Genomic DNA, 17,804 nt, shown 5'->3' on the forward strand with positions numbered 1-17,804 from the left:
TCTGAACATCAGTAGGAAGTGTGGCAGAACCAGAGTGATAATGTGTCCGCCTAAAGGTAGGACCTGAACAACCACAGGTCATCTCCTGTTCATGAGGTTTGGAAAAGGGAGCCAGGAGTAATTATCAAACCACATTTTGTAACTAACTAGCCTGGTCCCTAGACAAGTTACTTAACTCCTCTGGAACTTCTCAGTAAAAGGAGGGGGTTAAACTCTTAGTGTCCAGTGAAATTCTATAAATCTAGGAATCTTTGAAGATATACTCATGGTATCAATACAGCTTCACCCTACTCGTGAGACCCACAAAGCCAGGGTGAAGTGTCTCAAAGAAAATCCTTCCCACTTTTGAGGTCACAGGTCAGTCTCAGACACTTGGAGATTACATAATTCAAGGTTGCAGGCACAGTGGCCATATGCAAGTCCCTGTTTAGCCACTGTCTATGACTCTGAATGCTGAGCTGAAGGAGGAAATACTTGACCTAACTTTCAGCAGAGAGTTAGGCATGCTTTCAATTCCTTTTCACATTTCAGCATGAATTACATCTGTTCAAGAGACCCAAGATGATGCTGGCCAAGAGATATGCAAATTCATATGCTGATAGAGTTAAATGTAAGGGAACTTTTAATTTTTAACAGGAATTACATGTTGAAGGCAGAGAAGAGACAAATTGAAAAAAGGAAAGTAACCCTTGAGTTACTAAAGTAGAAATTACATCTGCTACAGCAGTAAATCTGGATAAGTGTTCTAGGGACTTCTAATTGTTTCCTGATATCTATTTTCCCTCTTTTCCTAAGTAACAGAATTCTGGTTTTAATGGTATGTATGGACACTCTAAAGTCTCTATTTTCCAGCATCAATTGCAGCTAGATGTGGCCAAATGACTATGTTCTGGCTGATGGTGAAATAACGAATGTGATTCCCTTTCCCTTCCTCCTTCTGACTGATGGGAATATGGTAATAACAGCTGGAATTTCAGCAACCATCTTAGGTCAAGAGATTTAGCATAACAATATAGAATGAGCCTGGGCCTTTAATATTATGAAGCTGTCTTGCCAGCCCTAGGCTGCCTGTCCCTGCACTTCTTTAACACAACAACAACAAAAAAATACACCTTTATCTTCTTCAATCCACTATTGGTTGACTACTTAATCTAATCCTGATCCAGCAGAGCAATTTTTCTTTTTAATAAAAAAGACCAAGCACTTTATTCCCTCAAAATACTCATAGACTATATGTACAAAATACACTTTACAGTCTCAGGAAGCTGGCTATCTGACTCTTTTCTTTACACTAATAGCATTTAATGAGTTTTAGAATACATAGTGTCAGCAAAAGGAGGAAGTAAGAAATGTGTAAAATAGTGATAAAATAATCTAAAGAGAAATATCAGCGTGCTGGCTTAGTCTAGCACATTGGCAAAGAGTTTCACTCACCAGGATGGTTACTGAGGGCTTCATCATATTATAGCACAGTAAAAGAATTGTGCAAGATGGCTCAATTTATTCAGAGGAAAAAATACATGTATAACTAATATATAATACATTACATGTACAAAATATAAAATATTATGTATGTGTGCTAGAGTGACAAACTGTCCTGGTTTGCCTAGGACCAACCCAGCTTTAGTACTGAAAGTCCCCTGTTCCAGGAAATCCTTCAGTCCTAGGCAAACTGTGACACTTTGTCACTTTGTCACTCTAGTACCTACATATGTATGTAAGTAGAGCAACTTTTTTGCAGAGATAGTATCTGAACAAGATAGAGTTGATATATTTTCCTTGTCTATTGCAATGTGAGTTGGCTTTTAATTAAGTATTAATTCCTTTAAAATATATCCAGAACAGTTGACTGTTAAGTATATATTACAGAATTTTAGAGCTAGGTATTTGCAATTACTCAACTAACTTCACTTTAATAAATAGATTCGCAAACAAAGAAGAAACTATAATTGATTTTTATTTCATCTCTTCTTAAATTTTATATTAGAAAGCTCTTCTTTGAGAAGCTTACTAAGGCCAAATGTTTCTAGAACTGTATTTTAGCCACTAAGAAATAGCACTCAAAGACTTCCCTGGTGGTGCAGTGGTTAAGAATCCGCCTGTCAATGCAGGGGACAGGGGTTCGAGCCCTGGTCCGGGAAGATCCCACATGCCGCAGAGCAACTAAGCTCATGCGCCACAACTTCTGAAGCCCGGGTGCCACAACTACTGAAGCCCGTGCGCCTAGAGCCCGTGCTCCACAACAAGAGAAGCCACCGCAATGAGAAGCCCGTGCACCGCAACGAAGAGTAGCCCCCACTCGACGCAACTAGAGAAAGCCCACGCGCAGCTATGAAGACCCAACGCAGCCAAAAATAAAAAGACAGGAAGGAAGGAAGGAAGAAAGAAAGGGCACTCAAAAAGTTTAAAATCTTGGTCAAAGTAATTGTATGTGTTCACTTATATATTCCTGGATTCAGTGAACTTGAAAACTCAGATTGCTGACCCTTGCATTCGGTTTTATAAATCTGGAGTATAGAAGAAAGCTTGCTGGGCTTGGGGTCAGAAACACAACATCCAAATCCTAGCACCATTACCCACTAACTATAAAATGTCAGGCCTGCTAACTAATCTTTATGAATCTCAAATTCGCCAAGAAACTGGGGATAACAGGACTTACCTACCTTGCTGAAGGGGTATTATGAAAATGATATAACAAGAGATAATGTATCTAAAAGTACTTTATAAACCCTAAAATAATTTTTGAAATGAAATAGTTATCATAAAAATGTTTTTCAAGTTGTTCCCAGTGGATTAAATAAAAAATAAGCAAACAAACAAAAATACAAACAAATAAATATAAAGATTCCCTTCCATTCTGGCTAAGTTATTCTCAGAGTTCGGCCCATGGATGCTTATAACTGTGCAGGCCTTATTCTACTTCACAGCAACATCTGCTGGTGAAGTCAGGAAGGTGCAAACTCTGGCGTGCATCAGATCCAAGACTTGGTTAACGATTCAGAAGAGATTCTTTTCTGATTTAAGATGTGTCTCTATTTCTTGTTCCACATTTGTATTGACTTTTATTAACATTATATTTAATATTTCCCTATATCTATTGATATTCAGGTTGAATATTCTTAATGAGATTACTTTGGTAGCCTGTTTTCTAGAATATTTGATTAATAAATTCTTTCTCAACAACCTGTAATATGGTGGACTTAAAACCTTTTCCTTGAAGAATAACTGTATCATGAATTTTTAATGGCTAAGTATCTCCCCAGAGATTACAAAACTATACAAATGGATGTGATTCTGCCTTTAATATTTTAACACAGGCCTGGTATATGGCAGACACTCAGTGATGACAATAACGATGATGATGATTATGATGATGGTGATAAAAAGAAGAATCATGGTAACCACTGATGAACATGGGCCCGGCACTGTGCAAAGTATAGCTGCTTTATCTATTTAAGCCTCACACCCACACTATTTGGTATCTATTATCACTGCCACAATAAATGGGAGGTCAATTTTCTATCTCCATTTTTCTGAAACAGCTCACCAATCAGTGGTTTGAACTTTGTCTCACATTGAGAAAGAAATGAGGTGAATTTATCACAATTAACTAGACAGTCTTTTCTAGGCCATTGCCAGGAAGTCAGAAAGGAATCTGGACTCTTGCTGAGACAAGATTACATTTCTTTCCAAAGACTTTCTACTTAAGTTTCAAATCATTTGAGGTCATCTTGTGATTTGTGCCAGAGGACCGTGTAAGAGGCATATTGACAGAGACTAATATTTCCTTATTATGACCACTGATTCAGAAATGCAGATGAAAGGACGTCACTGTTTTTAGTTTTGATAGTAGTGGTGTGCATTGCATCAGAGTTCCAAATAAAAATTTGGAAAGGGTTTCCCTATAGGCTCTCAAATAATCCCTTACAGTTGGTGATACTCTCATTTTAGGGATCACCAATAATATTGTCAACTTCCTAGGTGAAAGATATGCTAACTCATGCTGCACTAAGCATTGGTTGTGCTTTTATATTCCAGTACTGGACAGGTTTAAAAAAGCATCTTCACATAGCAAAGAACAAGTTTGAAGAATTATTCAGGACCACTGAAAAACAAATCTCCCACTCTGAAAAGGTTCTGATGTTACAAAATATTAAATTGCCCTGATATGATTTAAGCAGAAAACAAATTAATTACCCAAGGGACATCCTTGTCTTATCTTTTTAATTCAATGGGAAAGCATTCAACATTTCCTCATTAAGTATGATTTTAGATGTAGGATTTTGCAGATATCCTTTATTAGATTAAGGATGTTCCCTTCTATTGTTAGTTTGCTGAGAGGTTTTTTTTTTTTTTAATCATGAACAGACTTTGAATTTTACAAAAGGAAAGGATATATATATATATCTTAATTATAATCTTAATTATATGTATAATAGTTATATACATATATATATTATATCTTCTTAATGTTTCAGGAAGTTCTCCAAAATTCCTAGGTTGCATTCTTTATTTCTTTCATGAATGGATACTGAATTTTATGAGATGCTTTTACTGATCAAATGACTTTTTTCCCTTTTAGTCTTTTACTGTGGAGAATTACATCTTGAATATTGTCATCCTTGAATTCCTGGGATAACTTTTATAAAATGAGGATAACAATAGTTCCTTCCTCATAAGCTATTAGGAGAATTATATGAGTTAAAAGACTAGTACCTGGGAGCTTCCCTGGTGGCGCAGTGGTTGAGAATCTGCCTGCCAATGCAGGGGACACGGGTTCGAGCCCTGGTCTGGGAAGATTCCACATGCCATGGAGCGACTAGGCCCGTGAGCCACAACTACTAAGCCTGTGCGTCTGGAGCCTGTGCTCCGCAACAAGAGAGGCTGCAATAGTGAGAGGCCCACGCACCGCGATGAAGAGTGGTCCCCACTTGCCACAACTAGAGAAAGCCCTCGCACAGAAACGAAGACCCAACACCGCCATAAATAAATAAATAAATAAATAAAATTTAAAAAAAAAAAAAAGTTAGTACCTGGTACAGAGCAAGAACTCAACGAATGTTAACTATTATTATCTTTATGCACTGCTAGAATCATTTTGCTAAAATTTTTGTGATTTGTGCATCTCTGTTTATAATTAGGATGGGTCTATATTTTCCTTTCTTATATTGTCCTTTGGTATTGATATCATGGCTATACCAGCCTTATAGAATTAGCTGGAGAATGTACTTCTTTTTTTTTTTTAATTACCACATTAATTTATTGTCAACACAACTAAGTACAGGCAGGCATATATAATAACATGTGTAAACTACCAAGCAAGCAGAATAAAAGGGAAACTGTACTGTCATTCACCTTCAAGATATTGTGCACGTACTCATTAAAGCAGTATTTTAGGTTCTGTTTTGTAGTTTCATTAATATTGTTATACAAAAATCTGTGCCCATACATTCCCGTAATGCTTTTTTTTCATCTTTATTGGAGTATAATTGCTTTACAATGGTGTGTTAGTTTCTGCTTTATAACAAAGTGAATCAGTTATACATATACGTATATCCCCATATCTCCTCCCTCTTGCATCTCCTTCCCACCCTCCCTATCTTCTTTTTTAATTATATGAAAAAGTTTAGATAAGACTGTAATTACTCCTTGCATATTTGTTCTAATTTGCATATAATACTAAATGTGACAGGCTTTTTTTTTTTTGGTTGGTTGATTTAAAAATACTGACAGAACTGTCTTATTAGATATAGGGACATTCAGGTTCTCTATCTCCTTAGCGCTCAAGAATTAATACAAATCAAGACAACATTCTGCTCATGCCTTTAATCCTTTCTCCAAAAAGAAGGACTTTCAGAATTTCCTTCTCACTGGGAGAATTCAAAGAACACAAAACAGACAAATGGAGTCTAAGCAATTTGAATAAATGAATTCATATTTACATTTAATGTAAAAGTAAATAGTATTATTCATATACGATCATTAATAATGGGAAGTAGTAAAACATTGGCTTGGAACTAGCCTTCAGGGATAAATATTTAACCCCATTTGACAGTCTCTCATGATTGATTAAAGCTTAAAGGATGCATTTGGTTTGGAATTAGGGATAGACATGTATATAACACAATTGAAAAAATATGATCAATGGAATAACATCAACCAAGGGTAAGGGGTTAGTTGCCATTGGTACACCACAAGGCTTGCCTGGTCCCATTGGGTCAACCTTTTCATTAGTGTTTTAAAATGAAGATAGAGTGGTTCTGTTCATAAAATTTACAGATGACAAGAACCTTGGAAGAATTGGAGATATACTGAAATGGAGGATCATTATCAGTGAGATCTTGGCATGCCAAAGAAATGAACTGAATCTCTTAAGACGTATAAAAGGATAAAAGTAAATATTTACATAAGGCTATTTTTTGGTACCCAGTATTAATTTACAACACTGTTGGCTACAGTCCTGGATTTTCGGGTTATCTACTCCTCATCCATGTGGTTCTGCTGCAGTTTACTATCAACTCTTGCTCTGAGGGTGGCTCATGACCCTAGTCCGGCCAGTTGAAGTACTGTATCCCCCGGCAACAATGATGGATTGGTTCAGAAATGGGCATGTGGTCAAACAGAGACAATAAGACTGGATATGGAGTTTCTTTTTCTTAACTGGTATTCATGATGATGTGAGCTCATGTGAGCTCTCATGATAAGAGAGGCCCAGTACATGAAACATGAAAGTGAAACCAATCCACAGGAAGCAGAATGGAGTAATGACTTTTTGGGACCACATTTGAGTCCTGAAGCAATCCATATGGGAAGTCTGATACACTCATGCATTTTTTTAGTCATGTGTGCCAGTAAGGAGTTCCTCCTCCTCCTTCTTCTCCTCCCCTTCTTCATCATCATCATCATCAAGCTATTTATACCTGGGTTTCTGTTACTTAAGATATAACTAATTGGTAAAATGGGATAATAATAGGACTTCTGCTATGGAATTCTTGTGGGGATTAAATGATTTAACCAGTATAAAATGCTTAGTACAGCATTTGGCATAAAGAGAGCATTAAATAAATTCTAGCCCTTGTAGTTATTACTGTTATTATAATTATTATTGTTATCATTGAATGGATGACAATTTTGTGGGGATTCAAGCACTGCCTGGGTAACTGAGCTGAATCAACCTAAGACTCTACAATTTTACAATTCTAGTCTTATAAAAACAGATCAAATCAAATAACTCTAACACTTTAGCATTTTCTGCAGAAGTAGAAAAATGGGAGAATAAGGATTAGGATAATATAAATCAAGGAGGAAAATCTAAAGGGGAGAAAACTATATGTAAAGAAAAAAGAAATCCCAATGATGCCTCCTAAGGCTGTTTTGCAGGGGATATATGACAAAGATTTGCAGAGCAGGAAACTTACTACTCAGAGACACCAAGATCCCTTCCGTTTTGCAACTCAGAGTTTGATAGGCTTATGTGAGTGATTGCAGAGTTTTACAGACATATCAGTCCTAAAAATCTAACCCTGAAATATTTAGTCCCAACCTTTTATAGGTTAAATTTTCATTTATTTTATGATGATTTTCATAGTGCCAGATCAAATAAACTAAATCATTTGCTTATTTTAAATACTTGCAGTTAATTCAGAAAGCGTATTTTGCATTTCAAAAGGTTTCTTTGTCACTGAAAGTGCATTTCAACAAAACAAATACATGAGTTAAGTTCTTGGCAGGTGCAAAGAGACAATTCCATTTTTTCCCCTCATAAATCAGTTACTTGCAAGTCTAACTATCATGGTTTTAAAATGTGTGGCGTGTGTGTTTGTAATTTCTATAAAATCTGTACCAAATATGTAGTCAAGGTGGTGAAAAAAGCATAGTTGCTTTCCTGGACTTTTAGCAAATTTAGGATCATGCATAAAGAGAAATTAGCAATTCAATCCTAATTGAATTGTACTAGTAATAATATATACTAGTAATATCAATGACAAGTCTTCAGAAGGGAGCACATGTAGAGTGATAAACTTCCACTGTCATGGCTGGGGTTCAGACAAACTGGGCATCTGGCAGACCACTGGGGTGGCTGGTCAGATGTCCAGGGTTGGGGGCGGGTACTAAGAACTCTTCTTGGGAATGTCTGGTATGGTGAACAAAATCTTGGTCCTTGGTGGGCTGTAGGAATTTTGAGAACTGGTGGACTAATTTGTTACTAGCCTGACTCTTGGGTGGATAGTTGAGCCCAGGGAAGAAAGAGAGAGTTTCAGATAAAATTCTACTGCGAACTCAGCACCATACTTTGACACTGGGAGCCAAGCAACCTTGCTCTGGCTCTCTACCAAAGTCTAACACTAAGGGGAAAGACAGGTTCTCTTCCCCATCCTGCATCCTTCCCCATCCTACCACAGTGGACTGAGGACTGGTGGCTTCTGAAACTTCAGGGGTGACAGCACAAAGGGACAGAGGCTGCCATCCCGGGCAGGACAGTGTGGGGCAAGTCCATTCCTGGGGCCTCCATGGTAGCAGTCCACAGAGTTTGCTGGGCTCAGGGTGGTAGAGATGGGCATCACCAGACTATGCTGTGCCAAGAAGAGAATACTGGGGACTTTCAGAAATACTTGGTCTGGGAGCACTTTCCAGAGGGCTGATGCTCCATTTGAGCATGTGGGCCTGTGGCAGTCAAATGTGGGCCAAGATACTCATGGACCTCAGACATTTATATTAATGAGGGCTGGGGACATTTGGGTACCTATCAAATAATACCATATATTGTTCTTTGATCCCAAACCAAAAAAAAAAAGGTTTCTGATAGATCTGATAGGAAAAAATACAAGAAAAGAGAATATTCTGACTGCACTAACTTTATCTCTTTCATACAAATATGAAAGCATTAACAGAGATGTCCTGATTTGATACTTTATGGTAGTATTTAACACAATTATAAATCAGTCCCAAATCGTGTTCACATTTAAGAAGTCTTTACACATTCTCTGGTGTATCTAGCATTTTGTGCTTTTGAAAAACAAAGGATGAAGAGCTTTTCCATCTGCCACTGACAGCAGTGGGACACATTCCACTTAGTACAGACAGGTTCTGCACAGTTGATAGTTGGACAAGATTACCAGAAGCATGGAAAACACAGTTCTCCAAATGAGACACGAAGTGTTGAAAGAAAGCATGCGACTCATCTAATGAGTCCAAAGAATTCATCTGCCTGGTGAAGAGACCCCGACTCAGCCAGCTCAAGTAACCTTATCCATGTTCCCCAGCCACCTAGTGGCAAAGCAGAGAATCTAACGTACCTCTCAATACTCAAAAGTCTTACTTTCCACAAACCATAACTGCTTCATGAAAATACTTTAAAATGATTGTTAAAACACATCCCCAAGCTCAGCCTTTGCACCATACCTTGGAGTATGCTCTTTACTATAACCTCTGTGTGATCGGCCAGGAGGTCTGCCTTGGTAATTGCAGCCAGGGACAGGTAGTTGGACATATTCCTGCACAGTTCCTTGTTGCCTCTGTGGAGGAATTTCACTGCAATGGGGATGGCTAATGCCATCACAGGGGGCCGGTTGTAATTCTGAGGAAATATAAGAAATCAACAAATAATAAGTGGTTCATTCTTTATTCATTTATTCATTCATCCGAAAAATATTTATTGAGCTAAGCTCTCAGAGTGCAGCTGTGAAAACACAGGGCCCACTTTATTTTCCTTGTATTTGGGAACTCTGGGAACTCTTGTTCTTGTTAGGGAGACTTCGAGGCAAACAGGCGCTTAATAGCATAGGCTGATGAGGGCCATGATAAGGAACGTGCAGGGGGATAAGGGAGCAAAAATGGAGCGCTTAATCCAGTCTGAAGGGGGGTGTCAAGGAAGACTTCCTGGAGGAGGTGATGTCTTCGCTGAGACCTGGTGGATGAAGAGGAAATGGCTGGGAGATAGCTAGGAAAGGAGTGGACAAAAGGAAAAGTGTGTGTGAAAGCAGAGAGGTGAGAGAACTTGTGCATCTGAGGAACTGTAAATAGTTCAGTATGGATGATGTGGGGTACACATAGGAAAACTGGGGTAGGAGATGAGAGAGGGGACTGGAGAGGTAAACAGAGGCTTGATTATGAAAGCTCTGGCACCATGCTTAGGAGTTTGGAATTGATCTTTAGGGTGATCAGGAGTCACTGATGAGAGGAATAACTTAGATTTATACTTGAGAAAAAAAAAATCTAAGGAATGTTGGATCAGTTGCCTTCTGACTGTATGTTAAAAACTAAAGTTTTGACTGAGAGTCGGAAGGAAAAAGATGAATGAACATAAGACTAAAACTAAAGGAATTCTGGATCTTGAAATAATTCTCTTTTTGATGTACTTTGTGACTGAACATCAATATCCTTACATATACAATAGTGCTATCAGCATTCAATTACCTAATTAGGGAATACTATTTGGAAAATACAAATTGTTTTCTTACAAATGAATGGTATGTCTTCCCTACCATTAACCATTCTAACCATCAACCCCACCCCTTAGGCTAACTATAAAGCAAAAGTTGCACAGTGCACAATTTGTTCAACTTTACATTATTACATTAGAAATAAAAAGTGGTTGTTTTTCTCTGACTGTTCATGTGAAAAGTGCTTCTATCTTTCTACCCGTAGATTATCCCCTCTAATACCTCCCACTATTCTAGGTTTATGGCAGGTGTTCAATAAACGTTTGTCAAGTTGAATGACTAATGAAGAAAATACAAATCTATAGTGATAGTTATGATGTGGTGGGAAGAAGGAAGGGTGGGTGAGGGGGTTGGGAAAGGGCCTGCTCGCTCCCACCTTCTTGCTTGGGTCACCAACTGCCAGCAATGGCCTCCAGTGGGATCCATTTTCAGGGCTAGTTGTCTGGGCAGGTGAGTTGTTACACACTCCTTAGCAAATAGGGCTTCCACGGCCACCTCCCAGGTACTTCTAATGAAGGCATTTACACCCTTAGCTTCACGGGTGGTCAAATGACTCAGACGTTGACCAACCAGAGAATCACATTTCCAAATGATAAGTTCAGGGATGGGCAAGTTACCCAATTATAATGGAGGAGCCATTCAAGGGCTCTGTGAAAGAGACTCTCTCTCTTCTGTCATATTCAAACTGCTGAGAATGGAAGATCAAGAGTAGCTGCCATTTTGTGACCTCAGTAGGAGAGGATCTGTATGAGATTCAAGGCAACATGGATCTATCTGAGACAAGTTAAGAGAAACCTGGTGGCATCATCTGAGCCCCATGTATTAGGCTGTGCCTGAGGCCAGTTCTATCCCTAAATTTTTCTAAGTGAGCCAATTAAGTCTCTTGTGCTTAAACTTTTTTTCTTCCCAGTCCCTAGAAACAAAAATAGACCTGATAAATCCATAATCCATTCCTGTAGTTCCACCCATTTTTCAGGTTCAAGAATCAGCCTGACTCCTGGGCAGAGAAAATAGGTATTCAACAACCTAAGCTGATGCCTCACCATGAAGTCAGCCGTAATGAAAGCTCTGACCCTATTCCTTGGTGGCAAATCATGTGTTTATCTATCAGTTCCACTCAGTAGGTCTCTGTCCTATCGTTCTTAGAGTTCCTAACACCATCTAACTCTCAGAACCAGGGCCTGCAGCCAGACTTCTCTCAGATCAGGCTTTATCTAGAGTGTCTCCCCTCCTGGTAATTTAATTGTGCCCGATTAGACTGGGCCGTTACTGGAGTGCTGAGCCGTGGGGCATCCCTGGGGGGCCGGCTGCTCCCCGCCCTTCAGCATTAGAAGTCTGCACGTGTACTTGGCCAGGCCCTACAGAACTGTTTGCGTCCCCTGAGGGAAACTCACACTGAGGGATTTCCAAAAGGCTGGTGCATGATCAGGTACGCCAATTTACTCTCTCACAGTGACAGTCTTTTCAGGTCAGACCCTTTCATACCACGAGGAAATCAGGAGCCAGATGACTAACCAGAATGTTCACTCATGGGCACAAGAGCAGATCAGAGCAAAGGAATATCCTGAGGGCTATTTCATCTAGGCCATGGTGAAACCTAACAGTCCCGCCCTACAGCCAAATCCCCATCTCTGATGATTGGAACTTTCCTCTCCGTCAGATTAAGTCTCCACCCACCCTTCACACCCCAGACAGTGCTGAGTAAATGTGCCAAAACAATGACCCCACACTGAGCATCCTCTTTCTGTTGACATACACTTCAGACATGTGGTGTTTAGGAAGGCCGATTGATTTGTCGATTTTCTCCGTTATCATCTTATTCTATGCCCGCTCCCTTGAGGTTACATTTAAGTTATACCTCAACTTGAACAGAGTATTTCCCAAACGCTTCAGTCTCACCTACCAATTTCCTGGGTTGCCCCAATCTCTCCATAGTGTGTAGATTTTTGCTAGTTTACCTTTTACATGACATATCTTTGTCCCTGTCATGGCTGCCAAAGCTCTAGTTCTGAGAGTGGAACACAATCACACAATTCTTCTCAGAGCTTTCCAACAAAGAATATCATGCCCCAGTTACTTTCTCTTCTCTGTCTTTAGCCAAAACAACTTGCAGCTAGAGAAGTATACGCCTTCCATTGGAGGAAAATGTCTCTAAGCATATTTACCTGTAACTTTCTGAGAAACCATGGTGGTGGCATTGGAAGTACAACTCAAGTGTTTCCTACTAATTGTGAATACAGACAGGCATAGTAAAAGATCAGTGAAAATCATATTCACAGCAACTAATGTTTTTAAACCTTGGGAATGAGCTAACCCTTGCCAGCAACAATGAAAGAACAGGCTGTCTTAACCAATTTGGTCATATTTTTTTTTACAACAATTCTAGATGTCCTAGGGAAAAATAGTGGGCAGCTATTGAAGTCTTTGAAGTGTGGTTCCAAGTGAAAATTATTAAAAAAATTTTAAATGTATAATATCATTATTAAAAAACAAAACAAAACAAAACTTTAACACACTCAATTTTTCTGTTTTCCTCCCACATATGCCATCTGGAAATCTCTCAAATGATAAGAGAAGTGAAACATTAAGCAAAGAGCAAATAGTTCATATAAACACCAAGGAATTGCCACCAAAGGCTCTCAATCTCTAAACAGCATCTAGACAGTTCCTAGTGTTTCAAGAGGCCATGGGCACTACTGACAGCAACAGGATATGAGTGAGGGGTTGGTAGGCCTAGGTGAGGCTGGGCAAATATGGGTCCTATGGACCTCCTTCCAATGGCTGAGCTTTGCTCTCAGGTGAAGCAAAAGGATTTGCTAATGCAGTAGATCTCAGGCCCCTGAAATTATTTTATCTGTATGATTATTTGGATCCCAGGAATGCTAATGGTATACATGCAGAGAAAGTCCCTGTGATTGCTCGTACAAATAAACCACTTTAACAGCAACTGCTAATGCCAGAGCTTATGCTAGATCTTGCCCCTCCATGCAGATGTGAGCATGATGGCATGTGTATCTTCTTACACACAATTCAATACTCAGTACTCAGGGAACAATTCAGTGAAGTACAGGGTAGCAATAAAGACTTGCTCATGGGGACAGTTATATCCAGCAGTAGAAGCAAAACAAGAGGGCTTTGTTCTACAGATGCCAAGAATTATATTTCTTGACTAGATTAGCACCAATTTGAGCTCTTGGTGGAGATTTTCCTTTGGAAAATGCACTTTGGGAAGGTTTCCCAGTGTTTTATAATTGAAAAGAATAAAGCTAAGTAAAAGAGATAGATAGCTGAGGTGATAGCAACTAAAAAGCTCTTTGGTCTCAGGCCTTGAATTCAACTAAGAGCCGTAAAAGAGTAATCTCAAGAAATATTAAATGCCATATATTAAAATGGTTATTTTATTGTTTTTCATCCCCCATCGTGGATCAGATAATCAAATTTTGGATTTATATATAAAATGCTTGGTTCTCAGCAGCATGGCTATATATAAAATCTAAATGGCATCCACCTAAGTTTTCCCAGTGTATTTTCTGACAGGCAATAAGGGAGTGGGTCTCAGGGACCTGGGGGGCAGGGGGGTGTCCCAATCTCCTCCCATTTCATGCCCCTGTCTTATGCGGCATTAAGTGAGGAACTGGTACTGGGGCCCACTCTGGGGTGAAGCATGGCTAGTACAAAAGCCAGAGGGCAGTCAGGTCTCCTGAGCTACTCATGTGTTCATTGGTCCATTAATTAATTCATTCAGCAAATATTATCTTGAGCACCTACTATGTGCCATTCACTGCTCTAGGTGATGGGACCACATTAGTGAAAAAAACTAAGCTTCTATTTTGGGCAGGGGGAGACAGGCACTGAACAATGGCTAAAATAAATAATTAAATGACAAAGTGCTGATGCTATTTTAGAGTTTCCTGCAGACGATGATAATGATGACAATACCAACCAGAGCTAATCCTCATACAGCACTTCCTGTGTCTTAAATATTTTACGTCTATTTTTTAATGTCTATCCATCTAATCCTCACAACAAACTCATGAAGCAGCTACGCTTATCTGCATTTTATAGATGAGGAAATTAGGGCACAGAAAGATGAAATGTCCAAGATCACCCTGCCAGTAAATGGTAGACCTGGGATTGCCTACTGAATAAACTTCTAGATGAACATGACCAGTCCTGCCTCTGAGAGCTGAAAAGGAAATGCTCTCAAAATTGCCCAAGGCATTTTGCATGCCAGCCAGGGACAGATTTTGAATCTTCATGCAGCATTAACTGGGGAAGAGGAAATAAGAAAACTGAAGTGTGGAATCAAGGTGAATGGACAGTGGGGGGGGTCCTTCTATAAAGAAGGAAAAACAGATACTTTCGGATTTTCCCACAGTGAATTTGGTGGCTATTTCAGTTCTTCCCTCCTCCCCTCTTTGGCTATCTCCCTCTTCAAATGATCATCAACAGTGTGAGAAGATGTGGAGGAAGAGATAAAAGGCAGAGCTTACTTGGCATTAGCTCTGCTAAGTGATTTGGTTGGTTGGGGAAGAGGCTGAAACCACTGTAACTTGTACTGAGGAGAAAACTAGGCATTGGCTCTCAACATCATGATGGTTGGTCTGTCAGTTCTCTAGAATTTCATTCTAGCCCATCAGTTATGTCAGTAATTACAACCCCCTTGAGGTGCATGTTTATTTTCTTCAACCCTCTTCAGGTTTGGATTTATCCTAGAATATAATGTGCTTTGTGGAGGGGGAGAGGGGTATCTTCTCTTTCAGGATTTTTCTACAGGCAGAGAAATAAGCACTGGCCAACTCCATATAGAACCCTGGTCAGAGAAGCTGTGGTTTGAAATAGGTTTGAAATAGCCACTTCCAGATAGTGGCTGGATCACAAATGGAGATTGCTTTTATAATAAAATTGTTCTTCGTGAGCAGCAAGTATTGTTATGCCCATTTTACAGATGGCAGAACAGAGGCTTAGAGAGATGAAATAACCTGCCAATCTCTCACTGATACGAGACCAAGAGTATCTGATTCTAAGGCCCTCAAGCTCTAAAGCCTTTTGTTCTTCTACCTCTCAGCATCTCCTAAGGGAGTCAGAATTTCAGACTAGGAGGTGATCTGAGAGCTCACTTGATTCATCCTTCATTTTACAGATGTCTAAGGACACAGGGTGGGATGGCAGGATAGTATCACCCACCACAAAAGAAACCAGAACTCACAAGTGCACGCCTCACACATGTACAGATTCTGTATTGAGGAAGGTATAGAAGGTGAATTCTGAAAATTTTAAAACTATTTTGAGGTAAATGTGGCAAGTTCATACAGTTAGGACCAAGAAAAGAAAGAAGTCAGTATAACCACTAATTATTAAAAGTAGAATAGGAATGGTCATCTGAAGTAGGTTTGAGTGTAGGTTGAAAAAGGAAGTTTAGGGGAAAAAAAAAGGTTTTTTCTTGTGTGTGTGTGAACATATTTAGCTTCAAATGACAGTGAAGTGGCCAGAAAAAAAAAAATGGCTAAGAATACGGGCAGAAGAACTGGTGGGCCCTTGCTTGATCAGGTAGTGTGAGGCTGGGATTGCTTATCTTGGGAGGTAAGGTGGGTGGAGAGGGAATCTTTGTGTATGTGTAGCTAAAAATGTTAAGTGGTTGACTTTAAAGTTGACCTACTGTTTTATTTCACTGAAAAAACAAAACAGAATATGAGTCATCTGGATTTCTACATGTTTCCCACAAGAACCTATTTTACAAGTAGGACAAAATCTTCTTTTCAATATTTACCGCAGGCCAAAATGTTCCCCTTAAAATCTGATTGAAAGCTAAATGCCAAAGCTGCAACCACAGCCTTGCCTTTGGTTCGTGGGAAATGACTTTCTGGGACCACACCCCTAGGGGTAGCCTGGACAAATTGCTGCACTTTGCTCTGAAAAAGGCAAGTTTACATTTAGGGCTTTCCATCTTCCATTATTACACCTTCTGCCTTCTCAGAGGGCACACAATGGATGCCCTGTGACCACACTGGCCCTACAGGCTGGAATCGCCCACTTCTGTGACTTACTTGTCCCTCTCAACCAAGACGCCTAACCCTTAGCCCTTTTCTCTGTCCTTCCCCAAAATGTCAGTGCTTGTCCTCAGGGCCCTGCTCTCAACAATCTTACAAACTCATTCTCATTGATCAGCAGTGAGTTTCACGTTTTTATTTGCTCCTCACCATCCCCTTTTTAAAGTAGGAGACATAATGCCTTACCCAGAATGAAACAACCCTTTATGTTAGACTTTGGGGCATTTTGGAAGGGCAGCCTGCTTAGTTCTCTGATCTGGGTCTCATTTCAGAAATCTGGACTTTTGTACAATCTGTTTTGTCTACTTGGAATGTTCTCTCACTCCACTTTTCCTACCTGGTAAAATTCCCGATAATTGCCCATAACCCTTCCAAATTCGATCTCCATCCAGAAAGCCTTCCAGACTCTCTAGAACTGTACTAACACAGGAGCCGAGTGAACCTACTAAGCCCCTGAATTGTGACCAGTGCAAAGTAAGACATGCTAACACACACAATGGATTTATGAGACTTAGTATACAAAACAAGTAAAACATCTCATTAATTTTTACGCTGATTACATGTTGAAATAATAACATTTTGGATATATTGGGTTAAGGAAAATATAATATCAAATCAATTTCATCTGTTTTCACCTCTTTTTAATATGGCTATTAGAAAATTTTAAATTCCATATGTGGCTCATGTTTGCAGCTTGCATTGTATTTCTGTTGGACAGTGCTGCTGGAATCTAGACCAGTGGTTTTGAAATCACAGGGGGAGCTGGAGAATAGGGTTGATTTATGAGTTTCTGTCTGAATGTCTGTGGAGTGGCACTTTGGAGTGAAATAATCTAGGTTTCTGATGTATGTCAATAACATAGTCAAGAATAATCAACAAACTAGTGGTTGCCAGTGGAGGGGAGGAGGGGCGACATAGGGGTAGGGGAGTGGGATGTATAAACTATTGAGTGAAAGATAGGCTCAAGGATGTATTGTACAACACAGGGAATATAGCCAATATTTTGTAATAACTATAAATGGAGTGTAACCTTTAAAAATTGTATAAAAAATAAAATTTTAAAATTAATAAATACTCAAGATAAAAATAAAAGAATAATCAATGAAGAAAAGGTGTGTTGGGTCTTTGTTGTTATATCCAACAGCATTAATCTTCCATTAATTTCGCTGAAATACCCATTTCCTCCCCTCCCATCTCTAACTCTGGGGACAAAAGAAAAACAGTATGATAGTGTGTGTAGACTCTTTTGTTCAGTTGACCAGTCCCGGAACTGAGCAGACCAAATGCAATAAATATGCTCCAGTTAAACACA

At 39.3% G+C, this 17,804-nt stretch overlaps 1 protein-coding gene across 5 annotated transcripts in view; it reads right to left on the reverse strand.

Moving 5' to 3' along the window:
* The window catches only part of VEPH1 (ventricular zone expressed PH domain containing 1), a 122,949-nt gene that overhangs the window by 69,231 nt on the left and 35,914 nt on the right, over positions 1–17,804 (reverse strand). For all 5 annotated transcript variants that reach the window (XM_057545991.1, XM_057545993.1, XM_057545989.1 and 2 more), the window contains exon 4: positions 9,403–9,577. In XM_057545991.1, the coding sequence (XP_057401974.1) occupies positions 9,403–9,577 (175 nt within the window). The remainder of the gene's footprint in view (positions 1–9,402; positions 9,578–17,804) is intronic.

Source organism: Balaenoptera acutorostrata, chromosome 4 (genome assembly GCF_949987535.1).
Source record: "Balaenoptera acutorostrata chromosome 4, mBalAcu1.1, whole genome shotgun sequence".
Taxonomy (NCBI): Eukaryota; Metazoa; Chordata; class Mammalia; order Artiodactyla; family Balaenopteridae; genus Balaenoptera; species Balaenoptera acutorostrata.